Source organism: Erinaceus europaeus, chromosome 13, assembly GCF_950295315.1.
Source record: "Erinaceus europaeus chromosome 13, mEriEur2.1, whole genome shotgun sequence".
In the NCBI taxonomy this organism is placed as follows: domain Eukaryota; kingdom Metazoa; phylum Chordata; class Mammalia; order Eulipotyphla; family Erinaceidae; genus Erinaceus; species Erinaceus europaeus.
Window position 1 is genome coordinate 32,088,638 of NC_080174.1, and position 19,322 is coordinate 32,107,959.

Below are 19,322 nucleotides of genomic sequence, written 5' to 3' on the forward strand. Positions count from 1 at the left end.
ACAGAGCTCCCGGGGTGGACTGCACATGGTTTAAAATCCTTAAATGCTGAAAAAATATCCTTTAGCTCTTGTATCTCAGCCACTAGGTCCCTTAATGGTGACGTATCAGCAGGGGGCGGGGTCAGGGATGAGGAAGCCTCAGGCAAAGCTGAAACCGCGGCAGCAGGGGCCGGGGCCAGGGTCAGGAATGCAGAAGCTGCAGGCAGAGCTGAAACCAGGGCAGCAGGGGCAGGGGGTGGTTCAGGGTCGCAGAAACCTCAGGGGGCGGGTTCAGGGACGCAGAAACCTCAGGCGGAGCTAAAACCGGGGCGGAAGGGGGCGGGGTCAGAGGAGGAGCATCCGAACACGTGTGCGTGTCTGTGGGAATGGAATTCTTGGGTTTAGTCGCTGATTGCTTAGGACCCCTAAGTCTTAAGCACATGTGATTTAACTCTCGTACCTCAGCCTCAAGGTCACTTATCTTTATGGCATACCACATTTTACATATCTTGAAAGTGGCGACCACAGTTAAAAAAATCCAAGGGGTAGCGAAAATTAAACCTTTTATGACAGTGCGAATCTGTCCCAGGTCAAGAGATAATGACTGGGATACCTCCTCATAAAACGAGAAATTTCCCATGGTGGAGAGAAACGCGGGGCCACAGAAGTGGGCGGATGCCACTTACCTGTGTCTGGGCGGTTTCGGAGACCTCAGGCCGGGCGTGGTGTGGGTACGGAACATGATGGGTGCCAGATGTTGTTGTGGCGGTCTAGTGTCGGGCTGCACCGCAGAGAAGAGAGCGGACGTCCAGAGCAAAGGGGTACACAAATCTTTATTATAAGATGGGGGGGGTTTGGTTCAGACCACGTGGAGCCAGCCGGCAATGGCCGTCCCCACTACCTGACCACGGGGGGAGAGCAGGGAGCGAGACCTCAGAGAGGGAGAGCTGAGAGCCCAGAGAGAGGGGGAGGTGAGGGGCCTTTTTATAGGGCAACAACCAGGGGTGATGAGTAGGGCCAGGATTGGTTGTAGGGGGCACTGCTAAGATTTCGCGGGGCATAGTAAAACCTGGGGGCGGAGACTGCATCAGAATAACTCCTCAGCAACATGGGGCCTCATTTCTGGGCTCTCAATTCTATTCCACTGGTCAGTGTGTCTGTTCATGTTCCAGTACCAAGCAGTTTTGATGACAATGGCCCTGTAATACAGTTTGAGATCTGGGAGTGTGATGCCTCCGGTTCTGTTCTTTTTTCTCAAGATTGTTTTGGCAATTCTAGGTCTTTTCTGGTTCCAGATAAACATTTGTAGCATTTTTTCTATTTTCCTAAAAAATGTGCTTGGGATCTTGATGGGGATAGCATTAAATTTGTAGATGGCTCTGGGTAATATATTCATTTTGATGATGTTAATTCTTCCAACCCATGAACATGGAATATCTTTCCACTTCTTTTTGTCTTTTTCAATATCTTTGAGTAGTGACTCATAATTTTCAGTATACAAGTCTTTCACTTCTTTGGTTAGGTTTACTCCTAGATATTTTATTGTTTTTGTTGCTATAGAAAAAGGAATTGATTTCTGGATTTCAATTTCTTCTAACTTAGTGTTTGTATAGAGGAATGCCACTGACTTTTGAATGTTAATTTTGTAGCCTGACACCTTACTGTATTGCCTGATGATTTACAAAAGCTTCTTGCTGGAGTCCTTAGGTTTTTCCATGTATACTATCATGTCATCTGCAAATAAGGAGAGTTTGACTTCTTCTCTTCCAATCTGTATGCCTTTAATTCCTTGCTCCTGCCTGATTGCTATGGCAGGAACTTCCAACACTATGTTGAATAGTAATGGTGATAGTGGGCAGCCCTGTCTAGTACCTGATCTGAGGGGAAATGCTTCCAGTTTTTCACCATTGAGTATGATGTTGGCTGTTTGCTATATATAGACTCCACTATCTTCAGGAATTTTCCATCTATTCCCTTTTTTTGTAGTGTTTTGATCATAAAGGGATGTTGTATTTGTCAAAGGCTTTCTCTGCATCTATTGATATGACCATGTGGTTTTTGGTCTTGCTTTTGTTGATGTGGTGGATCACATTGATTGATTTATGTATATTAAACCAACCTTGCATGCCTGGGATAAACCCCACTTGGTCATGATGAACAATCTTTTTAATATACTGCTGTATCCGGCTGGCTAGAATTTTGTTCAATATTTTCGCATCTATGTTCATCAGAGATATTGGTCTGTAGTTTTCTTTTTTAGTTGTGTCCCTGTCTGCCTGTGGTATCAGGGTGATGTTGGCTTCATAGAAGCTGGCAGGGAGTATTTTAGTGTCTTCAATCTTCTGGATTACTTTTAAAAGTAGAGGTATTAGTTCTTCTTTGAAAGTTTTGTAGAATTCATTTGTAAAACCATCTGGTCTAGAAATTTTATTTTTGGGAAGATTTTTGATAACTGTTTCAATTTCATTAGCTGTGATGGGCCTGTTCATGTTATCCATTTCCTCTTGACTTAGTTTTGGAAGTTGGTAGGTATCGAGGAAATCATTCATTTCTTCCAGGTTCTCTAGCTTGGTGGCATATAGTTGTTCATAGAAGCCTCGCATGATATGTTGAATTTCTGTGGTGTCTGTTGTGATATCTCCTCTTTCATTTACTATCCGATTTATTTGGGTCTTCTCCCTTTTTTGTTTTGTGAGTCTGGCTAAAGGTTTGTCGATTTTGTTTACTCTTTCGAAGAACCAACATTTACTTCCGTTGATCTTTTGTATGGTTTTCCTATTCTCAATGTTATTTATTTCTGCCCTAACTTTAGTGATTTCTGTCCTTCTGGTTGCTTTAGGATTCCTTTGTTGTTCTTCTTCTAGGTCTTTAAGATGTGCAATCAGGCTGTTTATTTGTGCCTTTTCTTGTTTCCTAATGTGTGCTTGTATAGCTATGAACTTCCCTCTTAGGACTGCTTTAGCTGTGTCAAAAATATTTTGATAGCTTGTGTCTTCATTTTCATTGAACTCTCAAAACATTTTGATTTCTTCCTTGATTTCCTCTTTGACCCAGAAGTTGTTAAGAAGTGTACTGTTGAGCTTCCACATTTTGGGATTGTTACTAATCTTTTGTTGATTGTTAAGTGTTAGTTTAATTCCACTGTGGTCTGAGAAAATGCTTGGGATGATTTCAGTGCTCTTGAATTGGCTGATGCTGTCTTTGTGGCCTAACATATGGTCTATCCTTGAGAATGATTCTTGTGAATTTGAGTAAAATGTGTATTCCAGTTTCTTGGGGTGAATGACTCTGAAAATGTCCAATAGTTCTAGTTTATCTATCCATTTAGCTCCCTTATGTCTTTACTGATTTTCTTCCTGGATGATCTGTCAAGTTGAGATAGTGGGGTGTTGAAGTCCCCTACTATGATTGTGTTACTGTTAATATATTGCTTCAGTAGAAGTTTGATGTATTTTGATGGCTTCTCATTGGGTGCATAGATATTAATAATTGTTAAGTCCTCTTGATTGACTGATCCTCTGAGCATTAATTAGTGTCCATTCCTATCTTTTTAAATCTTATCTATTTTAAAGTCTATCATGTCAGATATGAGAATAGCTGTTCCTGCCCTTTTTTTGTGGGCCATTGGCTTGTATGATAGTTTTCCATCCTTTCACTTTAAGTCTGTGTTTGTCTTGTTGAATTAGGTGAGTTTCCTGTAGACAACATATTGTTGGGTTGTGTTTTCTGATCCATCTTCCTACTCTGTGTCTTTTAATAGGTGAATTCAGGCCATTGACATTCATTGCTATCAAAGATTGAAGCTATTTTAACGCCATTCTTGTAGAGTTTTAGAGTGTTTTGATATATGTCCTATTTGTGGTGGTCTGGTTGTTTATAGGAGACCTTTCAGAACTTCTTTCAGGGCAGGCTTGGTGATGGTTGCTTCCTTCAACTGTTGCTTGTCTGAGAAGGTTTTGATGCTTCCATCTAGTCTGAATGACAGTCTAGCAGGATATAGTATTCTTGGCTGAAAGCCTTTCTCATTGAGCACTCGATAGATATCTTGCCATTCTCTTCTAGCCTGTAGTGTTTGTATGGAGAAGTCTGCTGCTAATCTTATGGGTTTTCCTTTGTAGGTGACTCTTTGTTTTTCTCTTGCAGCCTTAAGGATCCTTTCTTTATCCTTATTCCTTTCCATTCTAAGTATGACATGTCTTGGTGTCTTTAGGTCTGGGTTAATTCTGTTAGGGATCCTCTAGGCTTCTTGAATCTTTATGTCTTTGGTGTTGTCTAGACTAGAGAAATTTTCAGCTATTATGGCCTGGAGAATGCTTTCTCCTCTCCTTCTCTTTCTTCCTCTGGTAAGCCAATAATGCGTATATTGTTTCTTTTGAAGTCACCCCATAGGACTCTGTTGTTGTTTTCAGCATCTCTTAATCTCTTTTTTGAGATCTCTTACTTCTTTTTTAGTTGTCTCTAATTCATCCTCAATCTTGCTATTTCTGTCTTCAGCCTCATAGATTCTATTCTCTCTGCCCTCTACTTCTTTCTGGAGTTCATCTATTTTGTTGCCCTGCTCTGATACTGTTTTAGCTTGTTCAGCTAATTGCATTCTTAGCTCAGCGATTTCAGCTCTCTAATAACCATGAGATAATTAGAATTTTCTTCCATATTCTCATTTGTTGTTCCTGCATTTCTGATTATGATTTTTTCAAATTCTTTATTCACTCCTGTTATTATTTCCTTAGCTAATGTTTGGATGTTGAACTCGTTGTTTGTGCTTCATCCTCTGGAGGACTTTTAGCTGGACTCTTGTCCTGGTTCGAGTCTCCAATATTTTTTCTTGTTGTTTTAACCATTTTATATATTATGTTATGAGTTCCCTTTATCAGTACTTTTCAAATTATTGATTACTATTGCCTGGATTGACTTGTGTCTAAGTAATTTAATTAAAGGGTTTACCGTGGTGGAAGTTAACAGTTTTTTCAATCCCTGAGTTGGAGCTCAGTGGTGTAAAAGCCTCTTTTTTTTTCTTCCCTGTAGGCTATGGGAGCCTGAGGGCTTTTAAACTATCAATAAGCTTCTTAGCTTAATCACTGACTCCTGACCAAGAGATAAAGCAGGGTGTGGCAGAGATAATCCAGTGGTTATGCAAAGAGACTTTCACAGCCCCTCAGCTATGCCACCGAGGTATAGGTCTTCTCCTGAGTTTCCCGGTTAGATCCCTGTGCCCTGGTGTCCCTCCCTGTTGCTGCTCCAGATTCTGAGGGTAGTAGCAATGGAGACTCAGAGTTGCACTTGGTGAGTCTCTGGGGAGTCCTTTCCTCCCTTCAGCTGTCCCCTTGTTGGTGGAGCAGACTGGAGGTGGTGTCTCCATTGATAAACTGTTGAACTGTTAGCAGTCACTTAATCTCTCCTTAGGCCCCTCTCTCCTCTCTGTCACCAGCCACGCGTGTTTGTACTCACGGGTATTTACTGGGTTCCTGTGGTCATTCTACTCCTGTCTTGTTTAGGTCCGGGTGGTCTCCTTTGGTATTCCTTGTTGATCTGGGAGAGGAGAGGAGAGAAAGAGATCTGCTGCTCGTAGCTCCGCCTCCCTTCTTTGTGTCACTTGTGTTTAACCTGCTGCACTGCCGCCTGATTCCCAGTCTTTTTCTTTCTTTCTTCTTTCTTTTTTTCTTTCTTTCTTTTTTTTTTCCTCCTCCAGGGTTATTGCTGGGCTCGGTGCCTGCACCTTGAATCCACCGCTCCTGGAGGCCATTTTTCCCCCCTTTTGTTGCCCTTGTTGTAGCTCCGTTGTATTATTACCCTTGTTGACGCAATTCGTTGTTGGATAGGACAGAGAGAAATGGAGAGAGGAGGGGAAGACAGAGAAGGGGAGAGAAAGATAGACACCTGCAGACCAGCTTCACCACCTGTGAAGCTACTCCCCTGCAGTGGGGAGCCGGGGGCTCGAACCGGGATCCTTACGCCGGTCCCTGCGCTTTGCACCACATGCGCTTAACTCACTGCGCCACCGCCCGACCCCCTCTCTTTCTTTCTTTCTTCCTTCCTTCCTTCCTTGCTTGCTTTTTAAATTTTTTATATTTGTTTATTTTCCCTTTTGTTGCCCTTGTTTTTTATTGTTGTAGTTATTATTGCTGCTGTTGTTGTCATCATTGTTGGATAGGACAGAGAGAAATGGAGAGATGAGGGGAAGACAGGGAGGGGGATAGAAAGATAGACACCTGAAGACCTGCTTCACTGCTGTGAAGTGACTCCCCTACAGGTGGGGAGCTGGGGGCTCGAACCAGGATCCTTATGCAGGTCCTTGCACTTCGTGCCATGTGCGCTTAACCAGCTGCACTACCGCTACTAGTGTCTTTATTTGCATTTCTCTGACAATCAGAGACTTGGAGCATTTTTTCATGTGTTTCTCAGCGTTTTGGATCTCTTCTGTGGTGAATATTCTGTCCATGTCCTCCCCCCACTTTTGGATGGGGTTATTTGTTGTCTTGTTGTTGAGTTTGGCAAGCTCTTTTTATATGTTGGTTATTAAACTCTTGTCTGATGTATGGCATGTAAAGATCTTCTCCCATTCTGTGAGGGGTCTCTTGGTTTGGGCAGTGGTTTCTTTTGCTATGAAGATGCTTTTAATTTGATGTAGTCCCATAGGTTTATACTTGCCTTAGTCTTCTTTGTAATTGGATTCGTTTCATTGAAGATGTCTTTAAAATGTATGTGGAAAAGAGTACTGCCAATATTTTCCTCTAAGTATCTGATAGTTTGTGGTCTAACATCCAAGTCCTTGATCCACTTGGAATTTACTTTTGTATTTGGTGAAATACAGTGATTCAGTTTCATTCTTCTGCATGTTTCAACCCATTGTTTCCAACACCATTTGTTGAAAAGACTCTGCTTTCCCCATTGAATAGTCTGAGCCCCTTTGTCAAAGATTAGATGTCCATAGCCCCTTTGTCAAAGATTAGATGTCCCCAAATGTGGGGGCTCCACATTTCAATTTTTTTTTCTTCCGGGGTTGTTGCTGGGCTTGGTGCCTACACCATGAATCCACCGCTCCTGGAGGCCATTTTTACCCCCTTTTGTTGCCCTTGTTGTTGTAGCCTCGTTGTGGTTATCATTATTGCCATTGTTGATGTTGTTCGTTGTTGGATAGGGCAGAGAGAAATGGCGAGAGGGGGGAAGACAGAGAGGGGGAGAGAATGATAGACACCTGCAGACCTGCTTCATCACCTGTGAAGCTACTCTCCTGCAGGTGGGGAGCGGGGGCTCAAACCAGGATCCTTACCCCATCCTTGCGCTTCACGCCACATGCGCTTAACCCGCTACACTACTGCCCAACTCCCCGTAATTCTAATTTTTATGTACTCTCTACACCTCTCTTTTGAGGAATCTCAAAGTATTTTTTTTTTAACCTCCAGGGTTATCATTGGGGCTTGGTGCCTGCACTAAGAATCCACTGCTCCTGTGGCCATTAAAAAAAATTGGATAGGATAGAGAGAAATTGAAAGGGAAGAAGACAGAGTGGGAAAGAGAAAGACAGACACCTGCATACCTGCTTCAACGCTTGTGAAGGGACCTCCCCTGCATGTGTGGAGCTGGGCTTGAACCAGGATCCTTGAGCTTGGCACTACGTGGCTTAACCTGATATGCTACTGCCTGGCCCGCCTTTAGGTATTTATTTTTTACATTGTATTGTATTTATTTATTTGCATTCAGGGTTCCTGCTGGAGCTCGATCCCTGCACTATGAATCTACTGCTTCCAGGGGTCATTGAGAAGGGAGGGGAAGATAGGTAAAGTGAACAATGGACACTTGCAGACTTGCTTCACCACTTGTGAAGAATCCATGCTGCAGGTGGGGACTGGGGGATTGAACCCAGAACCTTGCATGGATCCTTGCACATCGTACTATGTACACTTAACCAGGTTAGCCACTGCTTGGCTTCTTACATTATAATTTTTTAAAATAATTTTTATTAGTGATTTAATGATTGATAATATTGTGGGTAAGAGGGTTTAATTCCATACAATTTCCACCACCATAGTTCCATATTCCCTTCCCTCCATTGGAAGTTTCTCTATTCTTTAACCCTCTGGAACTATGGACCCAAGTTTTTTTTGTTTTTTTTTTTTTGCCTCCAGTGTTATTGTGGGGTCACAGTGCCTGCACCATGAATCCACTGCTCCTGGAGACTATTTTTTTTTCCTTTTTGTTGCCTTTGTTGTTTTGTCGTTGTTGTGGTGGTTATTATTGTTGTTGTTATTGATGTTGTTGTTGGATAAGACAGAGAGAAATGGAGAGAGCAGGGGAAGACAGGTGGAGAGAAAGACAGACACCTTCAGACCTGCTTCACCGATTGTGAAGCGACTCTTACTCTGCAAGTGGAGAGCCGGGTGGGTTTCGAACCTGGATCCTTACTCAGGTCCTTGCGTTTTGCGGCATGTGCGCTTAACCCGCTGTGCTGTTGTGCTACCACCCCCCCCCAGATCTTTATGGGGTGCAGAAGGTGGGAGGTCTGGCTTCTGTAATTGCTTCTTCTTCTAGTGTTTGCCCTTATTCTGTAGCCGGTCAACAGCGTCAGGTTGAGCCTGATGTAAAGTTTCGAGACCTCCTTTGAATCTGGAGAGGTGGCAGTCATTGACTATGTGGGTCATAGTCTGTCTGTATCCACAGGGGCAATTCGGGTCGTCTCTGGCTCCCCAGTGATGGAACATAGCGGCGCACCGGCCATGGCCTGTTCGATAGCGATTGAGGAGGGCCCAATCATAAAGTGCTAGGTCAAAGCCGGGTTGACGCTTGCAGGGGTCTGTGATGAGGTTTTTGTTCTTTACCTCAGCTGACTGCCAACTCTGTTTCCAAGAGACTGGAACAGAGAAGTTCAATGTAGGCATAGGGGACCAGATTGGGTGACGAGACGTCAAGCACTGGACAGGGTGGGCGAAGATATCAGCGTATATTGGCAGGTCCGGTCGAGCGTAGACGTGGGAAATGAACTTAGATGATGCCGCATCCCGACGATTATCTGGCTAGGCGATGTTGCTAAGAACTGGCAGCCATGGAACCGGGGTGGAACGGATGGTTCCAGAAATTATCCTCATGGAGGAATATAATTTGGAATCGACCAAGTGGACATGGGGGCTATGGAACCATACTGGGGCACAGTATTCTGCAGTGGAATAGCATAATGCCAGAGATGATGATCGTAGTGTGGAAGCGCTCGCGCCCCATGAGGAGCTGGCCAGTCTTGCAATGATGTTATTTCTCGTGCCCACCTTTGCTGCAGTTTTTATGAGATGTTTGTGAAATGACAGAGTGCGATCGAGAGTAACGCCAAGATAGACTGGCTGGGCTTCATGCCGGATTCTCATACCGCCAAGCTGCACATTAAGCTCACGCGAGGCCGAGGCATGGTGTAGATGGAAAACAGATGATACCGTTTTTGGAGTGCTAGGGATTAGTTGCCATTTTTTACAGTAATCAGATATCAGAGACATATCTTTCGTGAGTGTTTCCTCAAGGATGTCGAACTTGGATGCCTGAGTTGCACAGCAGATGTCATCGGCGTAGATGAACGTCCTTGAAGAAGTTTCTGGGAGGTCATTGATGTAAATATTAAATAGCATAGGAGCCAGAACAGAGCCCTGGGGGAGGCCACTTGAGACAGGTCTCCATCTCCAGATGCACCTGGAATCTTCTGTTTTGGAGAAGAAACGATATAGGTTGGCCACCTATGGAGGCAGGCATCTTGAGATCTTGACTAGGAGACCACGGTGCCAGACCGTGTCATAGGCTGCCGTGAGATCAACAAAGACAGCACTCATCTTTAGATCCTTCTGGAATCCATTTTCAATTTCAATTTTCAATCCAATTTTCAAAAGAGGGCCAGGGCTTGTTCGCAGGTAGATCTTCCTGTGCGGAAACCATCTTGGGCGGGTGAAAGGAATTTCTCTGTAAGATGAGAAATACGTGACAGAAGCAGCCTCTCAAGGAGTTTGTAACACATGGAGAGGAGAGAAATTGGTCTATAGCTGGCGGCCAGTGTTGGGTCTTTCTTTGGTTTCAAAACCGCTATAATCAAAACTGCACGACGCCAAACTTTGGGCATAGACTCAGATTCCAAGATGTGGGACAGGAATGAAGCTAGCCACTTCTTTGCCACGGGACCCAGGTTAAGAATGAGTTCTGGGTGATGTTATCATAGCCAGCAGCTGTTCCCGGTTTAACCCTCTTCAAAGCATCTCCCAGTTCAGACAGTGTAAAGGGAGAGAGTTTTGGAGATGGACAAGATAACCGGAAGTGGGATGACCACTCATGGGAAATTTCTCTTTTCCAGACTGGGTTGATCTTAGCACGTCCAACTTGAGTTAGGTGACTGGCCACTGAGTTTGGAGATACGGGAGGATGGGAGACGGGAGGGGGTTGGCTACCGGCACCCAGTCTGTGAAGAAGCTTCCAGGCCTTCCTACTTGAGTGGGTGAAGTTCAGACTTTCCGTGAGTTGTTGCCAGCGGGCTTGGCGTGCTGCATCCAGGGAGGCAATGAGATGGTCAGCCACATCTGGGTCGCCCGACTCATCATACTGCTTTAGTAGTTGCTCGCATTCAGCATCAAGACAAGGCCTATAGTTAGCGCGTCTCCCATGAGGAATGGCTTGGGAAGCTGCTTTGAAGATGGCTTGGCGGAAGCGCCTGTAGGAATCTTCAGAGGGGATAGAGTTAATTGGAATTGCAGGAATACATTTGTTGGTAAGATCACTGAACAGACGCCAGTTTGCTTTCCGAAAGTTACATCTTAGTTTCTCCGAGCATAGAATCAGTGGGAGCTGGAGACCAATGTGGATGATAGCTGGGCGGTGATGACTGTGCGGGAAGATCTTGAGAACTTGTCTCGTAGCGGGAAAGGCTTGGCCATTGACTGTGCTAATCCAGCACAGGTCGGGTGACGAGTCTTTATTCCATCTAGCATTGTGAAAAGAGCCTGGCTGTTTGGGATCGTATAATAGGGAGAGATCATTCGCTGAAGCCCAGTCGGCTAAGATAGAGCCGTCAGCACGAGTGGAGGAATATCCCCAGTCTTGGTGATGACTATTAAAGTCTCCAACGTAAACGGCTGGGTGATTCGGGCTAGGCAGGACCTCATTATCCCATGAGGCACTGGGAGGCTTATATACGTTGACGAGCTGAAAAATTCCAATAGTAATGGAGTCGTAGAAGGTCGAAGAGGCCGTGTGGTAAACGTTCGCAAGACACGATTTGGCGTAGATGGCTCGGCCGTGTTTAGGATGGAGATTATAGCATATTAAATCGAATCCACTGATGGTGAATCGAGCAGCTTCACCGACTGCTATATGTGTTTCTTGTAGGCAGATAACATCTGCCTGATGCTGTATCGCCAGATGACCAATAAGAACGCGTTTGGCAAAGGACAGCCCCTCAACATTAAGTTGGAGGACTCGAAGAGCAGGACCAACAGCTTGAAAGCTGTCAGGAGCTGCTTGTTGCTGGCTTTGAAAGTGACTGGGATCCATGTGGATTCAGTCGGCTAGGAAGGATCGTCAGTTTCCCCAATGAATGGGTACTCACGGGATGCACCACGGGAAGGTGGATCCAATGCAATGTAATTGCTTCTCTGCTGGATATGGGCGTTGACAGATTCATACATACAGTCTGTTTCTATCCCTATTGGGGTAGGGACATTGTAATTTTTAATAACTATATTTTCTTCCATATATGTATTTTTAGCGCTTAAATTATTCATGTGAAGGAGCTGGGCGATGGCTCAGCTGATTAAGTACACACATTACCATACACAGGGCACTGGTTCAAGCCCCTAGACTTATATAGGGTTTAAAAAACATTTTCATTAATTTTATTATTCACTTTACATAGAAACTGAGGACGGGGGGGGGGGAGAAAGAGACTTCTATTTTTTTAAAAATTTATTTATTCATGAGAGACAGGAGAGAAAGAACCAGACATCACTCTGGTACATGGCTACTGGGGATTGAACTTAGTACCTCATGGTTGAGAATCCAATGCTTTATCCACTGCGCCACCCCCCAGACCACTACAGAGACTCTTAAAGGTTTTACTGTTTTCTTGAGAAAAAAGAACAGAACCGGAGGCATCACACTCCCAGATCTCAAACTGTATTATAGGGGGCCATTGTCATCAAAACTGCTTGGTACTGGAACATGAACAGACACACTGACCAGTGGAATAGAATTGAGAGCCCAGAAATGAGGCCCCACATGTATGGACATCTAATCTTTGACAAAGGGGCCCAGACTATTCCATGGGGATAGCAGGGTCTCTTTAACAAATGGTGTTGGAAACAATGGGTTGAAACATGCAGAAGAATGAAACTGAACCACTGTATTTCACCAAATACAAAAGTAAATTCCAAGTGGATCAAGGACTTGGATGTTAGACCACAAACTATCAAATACTTAGAGGAAAATATTGGCAGAACTCTTTTCTGCATAAATTTTAAAGACATCTTCAATGAAATCCAATTACAAAGAAGACTAAGGCAAGTATAAACCTATGGGACTACATCAAATTAAAAGCATCTTCATAGCAAAAGAAACCACTACCCAAACCAAGAGACCCCTCACAGAATGGGAGAAGATCTTTACATGTCATACTTCAAATAAGAGTTTAATAACCAACATATATAAAGAGCTTGCCAGACTCAACAACAAGACAACAAATAACCCCATCCAAAAATGGGGGGAGGACTTGGACAGAATAGTCACCACAGAAGAGATCCAAAAGGCTGAGAAACACATGAAAAAAATTCTCCAAGTCTCTGATTGTCAGAGAAATGCAAATCAAGACAACAATGAGATATCACTTCACTCCTGTGAGAATGTCATACATCAGAAAAGGTAACAGCAGCAAATGCTGGAGAGGGTGTGAGGTCAAAGGAACCCTCCTGCACTGCTGGTGGGAATGTCAATTGGTCCAACCTCTGTGGAGAACAGTCTGGAGAACTCTCTATGACCCTGCAATTCCTCTCCTGGGGATATATCCTAAGGAACTCAACACATCCATCCAAAAAGATCTGTGTACACATATGTTCTTGGCAGCACAATTTGTAATAGCCAAAACCCGGAAGCAACCCAGGTGTCCAACAACAGATGAGTGGCTGAGCAAGTTGTGGTATATATACACAATGGAATACTACTCAGCTGTAAAAAATGGTGACTTCACCGTTTTCAGCCGATCTTGGATGCACCTTGAAAAAATCATGTTGAGTGAAATAAGTCAGAAACAGAAGGATGAATATGGGATGATCTCACTCTCAGGCCGAAGTTGAAAAACAAGATCAGAAAAGAAAACACAAGTAGAACCTGAAATGGTATTGGCATATTGCCCCCCAAGTAAAAGACTCTGGGGTGGGTGGGTGGAGAGAATACAGGTGGAGAGAATGAAGGATGATAAATGACATAGTGGGGGTTGTATTGTTATATGGGAAACTGGGGAATGTTATGCATGTACAAACTATTGTATTTACTGTTGAATGTAAAACATTAATTCCCCAATAAAGAAATAAATAATAAAAAAAAAGGTTTTACTGTTTAGGAAGCTTCCCCCAGCAGGCGGGGGCGGGAATTGAACCAGGGTCCTTGAGCTCTACTCGGTGTGCCAACCCCCACCCCTGGGCCCCAATAAATAAAATCTTTTAAAGAAATTATCACAAGGGGTGTGCTTGTTATCTTTGTGTATGAGTTTCCATGGGCAGTGGGATCTTAGAAGAGGGGCTGCTGGGTCTGAGAGAGTCAACCTGTTTTATGCACTCCTGGTCTTTTTGCCGCTGAAGCGGAAACAGGCTCCCGCGCTTCCCCGGCCTAGCTGAATCTCCTGTCTCTCCTTATGGCCGCACGTCGTCTCCGCGTCTTCCACTTGCTGCAAGCTTCGGCTCCAGCTCGCGAAATCTCTATTTCCACTGAGAATCAGCCAGATGTGTCGCTGGAACGAAGCCCCAGCTTTCCGCCTCTGAGGGGGCGGGGCGGGGGCGGGGCCAGACGGGGGGCGGGGCGGGGCCACCCAAGGCCCGCTCCCTCCCCAGGAGCTAGTCGTCGCGGTTTGATGACGCAAAGCGCCGCGTGCTTTCCCCCCCACGTGTGTCGCTGCTTTTTGCGGCATCTGCAGAGCTGCGGCCGCTTTTCCCAGGGGCGTAGTTGTTAGATCCGCCACGCGGATCGGGACCGTTTGTAGGGTCTAAGCGCAAAGTAGGGAGCCTGGTGGCTTCCTGGGGCGGAGGTTCCCGAGGCAATGGAGCACCTTTTGCTGGATGTGGCGGCCGTGCCGCTGCGGCTAATCGCTGGCAAGAACGAGAAAAGCCGCAGTGAGCTGGGCAGGTTCTTGGCAAAGCAGGTAAGAGAAGGGGGGGGAGAAGCGACCAGCCTGCGGGCCATCGCCGAAGCGCCTAGAAAAGCTGCTGGGGGCGGGGAGCCCCGTTTTGTCCTTCTGGCCCTCTCCACCCGGCTACCCTGTAGCGGGGGAGTCCCTGCAAGTGTGAGATTAGAAGCAACATTTTTTTAATTTAATCTTTATTTGTTGGATAGAGACAGAAATTGAGAGGGAAGAGGGTAATAGAGAGGGAGAGAGACAGAGACACCTGCAGCAGTGCTTCACCAGTTGTGAAGCTTCCCCCTGCAGGTGGGGTCTGTGGCTTGAACCTGGATCCTTGCGTTCTGTAACATGTGCGTTCAACCAGGTGCACCACCACCTGGACCCCAATCTTTAAAATAAAAAATCAGAGCACTCCTCAGCTCTGGTTTATGGTGGGGAAGGGGATTAAACCTGGGATTTAGGAGCCTCAGGAGAGTCTCTTTACATAACCATTATGCCGTCTCCCCCGCCCTAAGGTTTTGTTTCTATCTGGCGGTGAAGCGCCTTCACTTCTCCACGGACCTGTCACCACCACCACCCTACTTGGGAAGTAAATGCGCCTGTATTTCTTTTTTGACTGAGGTTGCGTGTCTGCCTTTTGACGTGTGCTGCCGAGTGTGTGGTTTTTTTTTTTTTTTTCTCCAGTTTACTGATCAACTCTGGTTTATGGTTATTTGGGGGACTGAACCTGTGACTTTGGCGGCTCAGGCATGAAAGTCTGTTTGCATAACGATAAGACTATCCACCCCCGCCCACTCCCACTCTGAATGTCTTTAAAAAATTTTTTTTTAAAGATTTTTCATTATCTTTATTTATTGGATAGAGACAGCCAGAAATCAAGAGGGAAGGGGGTGATATAGAGGGAGAGAGACAGAGAGACACTTGCAGCATTGCTTTACCACTCGCAAAGCTTTTCCCCTGCAGGTGGGGGGGGGGGCCGGGGACTTGAACCCGGGTCCTTCTTGTCATTGTGATACGTGAGCCCAACCACGTGCGCCACCACCCGGCCACAGGTTTTTTTTTTTTTTTTTTCCTGTCCAGTCTTTTTCTTCTGCCTTATTGACTAGTATTGATTGCATTTCTGCAGTGCTTTAGGACCGGCAAATCCTCAGGGAATTTATCATCCGTTTATGGAGACTTCATAAACCGCCAAAACCATTGAGGGGCAAAGCAAGGCAGCTAGTGCTGATTCTGCGTCATTAACTCTTAAGTATGATATGGTGAATTACAGTTTTCTGGGAAGTGGGTCTTTGGGCTCTTTTTTTTTTTAAGTTTTTTTCTTTTAATATTTACTTATTCCTTTTTGTTGCCCTATTTGTTTTATTGTTGTAGTTATTATTGTTGTTGGGTAGGACAGAGAGAAATGGAGAGAGGAGAGGAAGACAGAGGGGGAGAGAAAGATAGACACCTGCAGACCTGCTTCACCACCTGTGAAGCGACTCCCCTGCAGGTGGGGAGCCCAGGGCTTGAACCGGGATCCTTATGCCAGTCCTCGCACTTTGTGCCACCTGCACTTAACCTGCTGTACTACCACCAGACTCCCTTTTGGGCTTTTAAAAAAGAACTTTTCATTGATTCTCTGTTGTATGAATTGAGAACAATGTCTAAGAGCTCTCTTAATGGAAACTAATCTTTTCACCTTGAATTTCAGTTAACTTAGTTCCTTCTTCCCTGCTCCCCCAATCTAAACTGAACTTTTCTTTTTTTCTTTATATTTATTTTATTTTCCCCTTTTTTGTTGCCATTGTTGTTGTAGTTATTATTATTGATGTCATAGTTGTTAGATAGGACAGAGAGAGAGGAGGGGAAGACAAAGAGGGAGGGAAAGAGAGACATCTGCAGACCTGCTTAACCACTTGTGAAGCGACTCCCCTGCAGGTGGGGAGCTGGGGGCTTGAGATGGGATCCTTATGCAGGTCCTTGCACTTTGGGCCACCTGCACTTAACTCATGGTGCTACTGCCTGACTCCCTGAACTTTTCTTTTTTTAAAGTTCTTTATTATTTTTTTACTAAGAGAGACCAGAGCACTGGCCAGCTCTGGTTTATGTTGGTGATGGGGACTGAACATGGGACTTTGGATCCCCAGGCATGAAAATCTTTTGCATAACTGTTATGCTAGACCTCTCGATGAACTACTTGAGAATAAAACATGTTTTAATTAATTAATGAGAAATGAAAGGAGGAGAGAACCAGAGCATCACTGTTGAGGGATGGAAGTCAAGAACTCTTTTTTTTTTTTTTAATTATTATCTCTATTTATTGAATAGAGACAGCCAGAAGTCAAGAGAAAGGGGGAGATATAGGGGACAGAGAGACAGACACCTGCAGCACTGCTTCACCACTGACAAAGCTTTCCCCCTGCAGGTGGGGACCGTAGGGTGGGAAGAGGTGGGGCGGGGGCTCAAACCCCCACCCTTGTGTATTGTAACATGTACACTCAATCAGGTGCGCCACCACCTGTCCCTTCAAGATCTCATTCTTGACAGTCTAACAGTTTATCCACTTAATTTCATGGCACCTCCCAGGCCATGAAATTAAAAAATCATATATATATATATATATATATATATATATATATATATATATATATATAATAACTTACTGTCATAAGTGTATCACTTACCCATATATGCTTTATTTTTTTTGTCTGGAGCTACGTAAGAAACATTTGTGTTTCAGTGAAGACAAATGGAATGTGTGAAGCAAAGGGTGAGGAGGATTCAAAAGTATTCTCAGGGTTTATGGCCGAGCCCAGCAAAGGGATTCACTAACACATATGCAGAGGTCTAGAAAATAAACAGATTTTTGATGGGTTAGACTAAAGGAGGTGAGCTGAATGAACTTCCGGTGATAGACTCCTGAATTATATATTGTTGCTGCTAGGTTTTTTGTTTTTTTTTTCTCTTCCCCCTTTTAAGTGGAATTTAGAACAGAGGTTTAGAATCTAGGAATCATAGACCAGCTAGTTACTATGGAATTTAAGGCTTCCCACCTCTATAGTTAAATGCAAACAGGTTCAAGCCCTGGGCTCCCCACCTGCAGTGGGATCCTTTTACAAGCAGTGAAGCAGGCCTGCAAGTGTCTGTCTTTCTCCCCTCCCTTCTATCTTCCCCTCCTTTTTCAATTTCTCTCTGTCCTATCTAATATAATGGGGGGAAATTTAGAGGCTGGGTGGCGGCACACCTGGTTGAACATGCACATTACAGTGGGCAAGGACCTGGGTTCGAGCCCCGTCTCCACCTGCAGAGGGAAAGCTTTGCGAGTGATGAAGCAGGGCTATAGGTATTTTTCTCTCTCCTTCTCTGTCACCCCCTTCCCTCTTGATTTCTGACTGTCTCTATCCAATAAATAAAGATAATTAAAAAAATGAAAATGTCCTCTTCTAAAAAATTCCACTGAAATTGTGATAGCAGGGTTTGAATCTGGCTTTTTATTTATCTGTTTGTTTGTTATTGGATAGAGACAGAGAAATTGAGAGAGAAGGGGGAGATAGAGAGGAAAAGAGACAGAGACCTGCAGACCTGCTTCACATCCTGTGAAGTGACTCCCCTGCAGGTGGGGAGCTGGGGGCTTGAACCGGGATCCTAACCGGTGCTTGTGCTTTGCGCCACCTGCGCTTAACCCGCTGCGCTACCACCCGACTCCTGAATCTGGCTTCTTGTACATGGCAACATGTGTGCTCAATTAGGTGTGCCCCTGCCTAAACCAGGACTCAGTCCTTTTTGAAAAAAGATTTTATCTATTTATAAAATACATAGAGAATTAGGACAGCACTCTTGTATATTCATTGTGGGGCATTAAGCTCAGGATCTTATGCTTAAGAGCCTAGCACCACCTCCCCGTCCTCAGGGACTCAATCTTTTTTTTTTTTTTTAAGAATTTATTTATTCATGAGGAAGATAGAGAAAGAACCAGACATCACTCTGGTACATGTGCTGCCAGGGATTGAATTTGGGACCTCATGGTTGAGAATCCAGTGCTTTATCCGCTGCGCTACCTCCCGGATCACTTTTTAATCTTTTTTTAAAGGCTTTTTTTTTTTAATAATTTATTTTTATTTATCCCTTTTGTTGCCCTTGTTGTTTTATTGTTGTAGCTATTATTGTTGTTGTCATTGTTGGATAGGACAGAGAGAAATGGAGAGAGGAGGGGAAGACAGAGAGGAGGAGAGAAAGATAGACACCTGCAGACCTGCTTCACCGCCTGTGAAGCGACTCCCCTGCAGGTGGGGAGCCGGGGTTCGAACCGGGATCCTTATGCCAGTCCTTGTGCTTTGCTCCACCTGCGCTTAACCCGCTGCGCTACAGCCCGACTCCCCTTAATCTTTTTTAAGACTGACTTCACAGTCAGTCACAGGTTCAGGTTATCCTTACTTGTGCTTCAAAGTACCTGGTTATAGATGGGAATTTTTTTTTTTTTCAATAATCTGGTTTCACTGTGTATCTTTCTTTTTTTTTTTTAAATTAATTTCTTTATTGGGAAATTAATGTTTTACATTCAACAGTAAATACAATAGTTTGTACATGCATAACATTCCCCAGTTTCCCATATAACAATACAACCCCCACTATGTCTTCTATCATCTTTCATGGACCTGTATTCTCCCCACCCACCCACCCCAGAGTCTTTTACTTTGGTGCAATACGCCAATTCCATTTCAGGTTCTACTTGTGTTTTCTTTTCTGATCTTGTTTTTCAACTTCGGCCTGAGAGTGAGATCATCCCATATTCATCCTTCTGTTTCTGACTTATTTCACTCAACATGGTTTTTTCAAGGTGCATCCAAGATCGGCTGAAAACGGTGAAGTCACCATTTTTTACAGCTGAGTAGTATTCCATTGTGTATATATACCACAACTTGCTCAGCCACTCATCTGTTGTTGGACACCTGGGTTGCTTCCGGGTTTTGGCTATTACAAATTGTGCTGCCAAGAACATATGTGTACACAGATCTTTTTG

The 19,322-nt window shown here is 44.4% G+C and overlaps 2 protein-coding genes across 2 annotated transcripts in view; one reads left to right on the forward strand and one right to left on the reverse strand.

Annotated features, from left to right (window-relative positions):
* Positions 1-19,322, reverse strand: part of CASP8AP2 (caspase 8 associated protein 2) — a 142,780-nt gene that overhangs the window by 90,077 nt on the left and 33,381 nt on the right. The gene's annotated exons all lie outside the window — the stretch shown is intronic.
* The window catches only part of MDN1 (midasin AAA ATPase 1), a 151,166-nt gene continuing 145,926 nt past the window's right edge, over positions 14,083-19,322 (forward strand). The window contains exon 1 of the mRNA XM_060205395.1: positions 14,083-14,344. Within this exon, the coding sequence (XP_060061378.1) occupies positions 14,243-14,344 (102 nt within the window). The 5' untranslated portion in view covers positions 14,083-14,242. The remainder of the gene's footprint in view (positions 14,345-19,322) is intronic.